This window comes from Bidens hawaiensis, unplaced genomic scaffold, assembly GCF_021521415.1.
Source record: "Bidens hawaiensis isolate Kalapana, Puna unplaced genomic scaffold, B.hawaiensis_p1.1 tig00013187_1, whole genome shotgun sequence".
NCBI classification, from domain to species: domain Eukaryota; kingdom Viridiplantae; phylum Streptophyta; class Magnoliopsida; order Asterales; family Asteraceae; genus Bidens; species Bidens hawaiensis.
The window spans coordinates 161794-168826 of record NW_027492113.1 but is presented as its reverse complement, the minus strand read 5'-3'; the positions used below and the strand labels follow the sequence as shown (position 1 = coordinate 168826).

General features: G+C 31.5%; 1 protein-coding gene across 1 annotated transcript; it reads right to left on the bottom strand.

Annotated features, from left to right (window-relative positions):
- Window positions 1–1296: 1296 nt before the first annotated feature.
- On the bottom strand, window positions 1297–5209 carry LOC143543614 (uncharacterized). Its single transcript, XM_077035894.1, has 6 exons — window positions 4859–5209; window positions 3455–3613; window positions 3209–3355; window positions 2681–2797; window positions 2522–2608; window positions 1297–1900 (listed from the first exon to the last, which is right to left on the bottom strand). The coding sequence occupies exons 1-6, from the start codon at window positions 5207–5209 to the stop codon at window positions 1442–1444; spliced, it is 1320 nt and encodes a 439-aa protein (XP_076892009.1). The 3' UTR covers window positions 1297–1441.
- Between the last annotated feature and the right edge of the window lie 1824 nt (window positions 5210–7033).

The window sequence follows — 7033 nt, the reverse complement described above, 5'->3', positions numbered from 1 at the left end:
ATTATTTAAAAATAAAGTGTGAGGTAATAATAAAAAAAACACTATATTAAACCAAGTTTATAATTGGCTAGCTTAAGTTATGTTGAAAGAAAATAATCATGATTTATTTTATATATGTTTCACTCAACTCATTTTGTTTAATATTTTATAAATTTCAATATTTATAAAAAAAGTTTATGATATTGGAAATTATTGAAAACAACAAATAAAATTTGGGTTATAACATCACATAATTAGGTACCGACAACATAACATTTCTGTAGCATTTCTCATTGTCGGCTAACAATAGTTATTGTATTGTCTAAACAAGACCTCTGGCTTTACATTTAACATGACAACTTATTGTATTGAAAATCTAAAACATGATAAATGAGTTTTGTTTGAGCTTGGATTTTCTTTCCTCGCTATTTTAAGTCCGTATGTCAGTATGTGTCGTATAATATATGTCTTTAATGAATCCACACACGTGGAAGTGAGCTCAACCTGGTTATTCTTTTCTATAAAGCGAACGGTGTTCAAAGACTTACAAAAAAGATAAACCGACTTGATCGTCGGTGGGTTGTCCCAAGGCTTCGACCTTGGCATCTTCTAACAAGCTTCTTAATTATGGTGTTTTACAACCTTTAATACAAGACACAAAAACACAGAGTATGATTGATTAATTAATCTCCTCAACCTTGTAGCAACAAATTATTCACCAATTTTTAGTTGTTTGACAGTAAAATTTTATCCAATTTTTACTATTTCCCTTCAAATTTGTTTTTCATAATTAGAATTTATAAAACTATAAATATGGTTAAAAAAATATAATAGATATACCAATATGCATAACTACATTAAAAAAACATAATAATAATAATAATAATAATAATAATAACAATAATGCTAAAAGATCATTTTAAAGTTCCAAACATAGACCGTTAAACTGTAAACCACGAATGTAAATCATATAAATCTCAAACCAACTAAACTAGTCGACTTAATTCAGTTTATACAATTTAGATAGCCTTATCGATTAGTATCACTTCTAAATAAATTAACTATTTATTTGATGATTGAAAAAAGTGGAAAAAAAAAACAAAATTTAAACGACCAACAAAAAGAAAATTCATTAACCTAACCAAACGAAGCCAGCAAGAAACTCGCCACCGTATTACACTAAAAATCATACTAATAATAGTAATTTAATGACTTATAAAAGTGAAAATTATTTATTTAATAATTGAAAAAAGTGATATTTGTGAAACATCCCTTTATCATAATATCAAATTATGAAACATCAATTCATTACAAGTAGCTGGCTACCATTTATCATATTCCAGGTCAACTTTTCACATATGAAACAAAATCATAGTAACTTTGACCAAAACTCCATGTAATTATTTCTTCACATTTTAACCTTAAAAAACACAAAATACCAAAAAAAAAAAAAAAAAACTATTCAAGCCCACCTCCTATGTTCTTTGGGCACTCTAGATTTTGTTGACTTTGAACTTGTCACATTTCTACTCTTATAACCACCAGAAACAGACTTTGACTCCTTTGACTTTGACTCTTTTGACTTTGACAAGTTGACCGAATCCGCTTGTTGATTTAAAGACTTCTCTTTCAAGGGAATCGCGGGTCGTAATGGTTGTTCACTTGATTTGACCGTAAGCTTAGAGGTAGCCGAATGTGTCGGTTTTTGAGTTTTCAAAACAGCAACATTATTATCTTCCTTGTTTATGTGATGTGTCATGGGAGTCCGATGTTTAGTTTTGACAGAGGAATCTGAATCATCAGACGGGCCGGTCGTGCTGTCCATGTCATAGATTATATTGTCTGACATGACAGGAAGGTTTTTTGAACTGGAAGTTGACTTTGAGGAAGATGGTCTTCTCAGTCTTGTGAGACGCATCACCTAATATATGCAATCAAAAGTGTATATGGTTTGGTAAGAGATCATAAGTTACATCATTTGGTTAAAAGTTTAATAAAGTAAGTTGCATATATTTGTAGCAACTAGCAAAGTGAAACTGCCTTATGTTAACCTTTTAAAGTAAAATGACAAAGATGCCCCTCACATGAGAGGCAAACGATTAGGGGCGCAAACGAGCCAAGTCACTCGCGAGCTACTCGAGATCAGCTTGTGAATAAGCTTGACTGAGCCGAGCTTAAACAAGCTCGAGCCTTAAAATAAGCTCTTTATATAATTGAGCATGAGTCCAAGCTTCACTCAACGATCTCAAGCCGGCTTGCGAGCCTATTAATCATATAATTTTATTTAATATATCTAGGGGATGGATAATTTGAAAACTCCTTGAGTTTTAAGAATTCGATGTAACAATTTTTTGTTTTTGAATTTTTTTTCCGATGCATCATATGTATGTTAAATTTATTAGAATTATTTTTTGGTACTTTTTTTTACACAAACCGAAAAGTGAAACCGATGTAACAAACATGTAATGTAACAATTTGTTACATCGGTTTCACTTTTCGATTTGTATAATAAAAATACTATAAAATGTTAAATAACACTAACCTTGTCTTCAAGAACCATCATGTCTTTCCTAAGCTTTGTGATCAACATGTTTTTCCTACGAATAACGTCTTCCAGTTCCGCAACTCTCTGTTTAAAAAAAATATTATTAACAAAATATAAAACTTTGAAATCCATATGATAAATGGGATTGAATTGTACCCTTGAGTTATGAGATTCTGTTGAGTTAAGAAAATCAGATAATTCTTGGATTGTAGCAGTCTTTTCTTCACATTCTTTTTGCAATTTAACAAAATCATGTTCAACAGGAATATTCCACTATAAAAGATACACGATAATATTAGATTCGGTATGTATGTAGGGGAGAGCTCATGAGAAAACCACAAAGTTACGAGAAAACCGAGAAAACTATTATCAACTAATCTTTTTTTTTCTCATTACTTTTAATTATAAGGTTATAAATGTAAAAAAAAAGATAAATAAAGAATAAAATTAAATAAACAGCTCACAGAGTTACATATATGTAACTTCATGAGATATATAACTTTTTTCTTTATTTATCTTTTTTTACTTTTCTAATTATAATAAATCGAAATTAAAAAAATAATTTAAAAGTTTATTGGTTGGAAGTAGTTTTCTCGAATTTCTCGTATATTTTTAGTTTTCACTTGATCTGTTCACTATGTATGTAACTGTAATTATCATATCAGTTTATTACTTTATTCATACCTGAACATCTGTTGAAGAGCTAACACTCGGAGCCCAATCCGACAAATCAGACATACGTCGTTCTTCTTGATCGTCGTTAGCCATTTTAGACTGAATCTTATTATAATCATCATTATCATTATAAACAGATTTGCTAGTTATATCCACCTGGATGATTATATGAATGAACAAGTAACAACTAATAAGTATATTATCAACAACTTTGTTAATAAATAAAACAAGTTCATTTCTAAGTTCTTTTCTTACTTCTTTGTAATCTGATTGTGGTTGATGATAATTGCAATGCGGGCACTTGCAACCCGAAGACTCGTAATTATAGGATGTGATATCTGGTTTATCTTTGAAATAGTTAACCTGCTCGCATAGCTTGTCAAGCTTTTCCTGCATACCTAAAAGCACCTGATCCTGCAGATAGTTTGTGACAAAAGATGAAATTTTAGGGGTTTAACCTGTACAGATAAACTATTAGCCAAATCATAATATGATTAAATTAGGGGTGTGCAAGAAAACGAAAAAAGCGATCAAAACCAGAAACCTGATCCAGTAACAAAAATAGGAAACACAAGCCGACGGTTTTGTTTTATACATTTATTTTATTTTGTAAAAAAACGAACTTACAGAGTTACGGTTCGGTTTTGATTTTGTGTGTAATAAAAACCGAAAAAACATAACTGAATTTATATATTTTCATTTTTTATTTTAAGTAATTTATATGAGTTTGATAAATATGTAACTCAAATACTTCGGATCAGTTATTAATTAATTAACAACATGATTTAGGCCCAAATTCGAGTTCAAATGCAAAACTGTGAAAACCGAAACCGAACCAAACTGAAACCAGAACCGAAAACAAACAGTTTTAGAAAACCAATGTTTCACTCTTTGGTTTGGTTTTAGCCCAAAACTGAACCGAACTCAACCTAGAACACCGACAAACCAAAACTGAAAAAGAAAACATTTTTAGCCGAACTGTTATCGAGAATTCAAAACCAAATAAGATAACAGTTTTAAAAAAAATCATGTTTGAAGTTAGCCATCACCGACACAAACCAAATCAACCTCAAACCGAGAAAACCGAAACCCAACCAAACCAAGCGGTAATCGAGAATACAAAAACCGAAGTTTCAGCTCAAAACCAACCCAACCCGAACCAAACTCAAGCAAAAAACTGAAACCAAATAAAAATTCAAAACCGAAGTTTCGGTTTTTGGTTCAATTTTTGCCCAAAACCAGCCCAAACTGATCTGTTATCAAAAGTTCAAAAACCAAGTTTCGACTTTTGGTTCAGTTTTAGCTCAGAACCAACCCAACCCAAACCGAACCAAACACAAGCAAAACAAAAACCATACATTTTTCAAAAATCCAAAACCAAAGTTTCGATTTTTTGGTTCAACTTTATCCCAAATCCAACCCAACCCGTACCGAACGATTTTAAATACTGTATACCCGAAGTGGTTCTGTTTAAACCTAAAACCGAACCAAACCGAATTATGCACACCCCTAATTTAAATCAAGTAAATGAATTCTTAACCCTACTTTCAGAACTATAAATACTCCAATAATTAAATCATTCAAAACAAAACCCCAATTTCAATTACCCTCCGAGAATTAACTAAACAGAAATGTAACTGAATTAACTAACTAACTTACCCGAATCTCAACCGACTTCTTCAACTTCAAAACCAACTTATTCCTCATCGCATTCGCATTCGCAACCGCAATAACCGCCACAACCAACACCCGTTGCATCGGGTTAAACATCTCCCACGCCACCGCTTCTTCGGGGCTCAAACCACCTCCGATCGCCTTCGCAGATGTCGCTTCTTCGGCCCCGATGATTCTCCCCTGTAACGACACCCACGCGAGCTGTTTCACGGGTCGGGTCGGCGGGGTGAAGTGGGTTGAGAGGCGTCTGGGAGATGGGTTTGGGAATTGGGTGATTGAGATCCATGGTGGAGGTGTGAATGGTGGTGGGAAGTGGAATTGGTCGTCGGAGGTCATTTTTTACGGCGGTGATACGGTGGTGGAATTGGGTGGATTTAAAATGGTAGGGTTTAGGAGGGAAGGTGAGGTGGGTATTTATTTAAAAATTATTATTATTATTATTTGGAGATTGTGATTGTGTTATTATTTATTATTGGTAGCCGTTGAGATACTCGAGGTTTGAAATTTAAAGCTTGTTTTTATTATTATTATTATTGTTATTATTCTTATTTTTTATTTTTTTTTCCAATTATAAACTTTGGTGTGTTTCTTTAGAGCAAAGACAATATTTATGTGGTAACCTTTGCTATGAAATGAAACGAAACGGTGATCAAAACGACGAAATAATGTTTCAAGTAAGGTGTTTGAATTCCTAATTAACAATAATTAATCTATTTGAATTATCATTTGGAAATAACTATTACATTAGTTGACTCGTATCTTTCTTCTGATTAAAAGTCCTTAAACATCGATTTGAGATTCAGAAAAATACTTAACGACATTAAGTGTTTTTATCGGTCAATACATAGAAGATATAATTATTTAATTCCAATTTGCTAAAAAAATATTTAAAAAAAAATGTTTGTACGAGTCATATTGGGGTTATATGAGACACTGAAACAAAACCTGACACTATCCAGTGCAAGCGCAAACTGACATAATTCTGGATCTGTATGACTCATATAGCTTCTATACAAGTCGTATAGTTTTACCTAGTGTCCAAACAACCAATTTGGTGTGGTATAACTTTTTTTCTTTGCCAACTATAAACTTTGGTTTCCCCATTCCTAGTTATTAGTATCTATGTAATTAAACTAAAAATCACTACATTTTCTCTTTTATGTTCAATTAAATAATTTTTTATACATTTATTTATCGTTATCCTTTTTCTCTACTCCATTCATAATCTTTTAGAAAACATATTGAAAATTATATGGTATGAATAGTAACTCTAAATTTAACGTTTTTATATAACTTTTCTTTATTCTCTACTCACAAATACTCATAATCATACCATATAATTCACAACACTCGGTCACATATTTATAGAGAACGAGCTCAATATGCTTTTACATCGGTCTCTCGCTCTCTTGTAGGGGTGTGGGGTAAGCTAAGTTGTTAGTATGCTACTTGAGTTTGGTTTGGTAAAGACTTAAATTAAGTATAGCTTAAAACCATTGACGGCCCAAAAATTTAGACGACCTAAGGCGGAGAAAAATTAGGAGACCTTTTGTATTGTCTTTGCTTGATTAATTTGCTTGATTAACAGTTTTATAATTATTCAATTATATGATCGATTAAACTTAGAATTAAAAGTTCTTGATTTATGCTAAATTTATTATGTGTGTTGTTTCTTGTTAATTTTATTCTGGTATCATGAGTTTTAAATTTGGACACATGTAATTGATGTCCCTAACTAGGGATGTTGTTTTACTTGTATTTTTTATCCATATGTTTCATGTCTTTTGTCGTGAAATTTGAGGATTTGTTGGTTTAATTAGGACTTTGTATATTTGTTGACAATATAGCCTATAGAGAGGATATAACTATATATGAGTTTGGTTTAGCATTGTACAACTTTACTTCAGCCTAAACTCATGGATGCTAATGTAATGTTTCATATTCATGTAATTGCTATTTGTTATGGATTTTTTCATTTAGTCGATGTTTTTTATTCACTTTGATTGTTTTTAGCACATTGCATCTCGATTGTTTTGAAAGTTAAATTTAGTATCTATGAAAACAGTTAAAAGACGTAATGAATTGGGGTATTTTATTGGGTATGATTTTAATTCAAAACCAATTTATTCACGGGCAATTTGGTAAATAAGAATCACAATT

Coding starts and splice junctions, on each gene's coding strand:
- LOC143543614 (XM_077035894.1), bottom strand. CDS start 5,209: ATGACCTCCGACGACCAATTCCACTTCCCACCACCATTCACACCTCCA. Junction 2,798..3,208: donor GCTCTTCAACAGATGTTCAG/GTATGAATAAAG, acceptor TATCTTTTATAG/TGGAATATTCCTGTTGAACA. Junction 1,901..2,521: donor TGATGGTTCTTGAAGACAAG/GTTAGTGTTATT, acceptor TGCATATATTAG/GTGATGCGTCTCACAAGACT.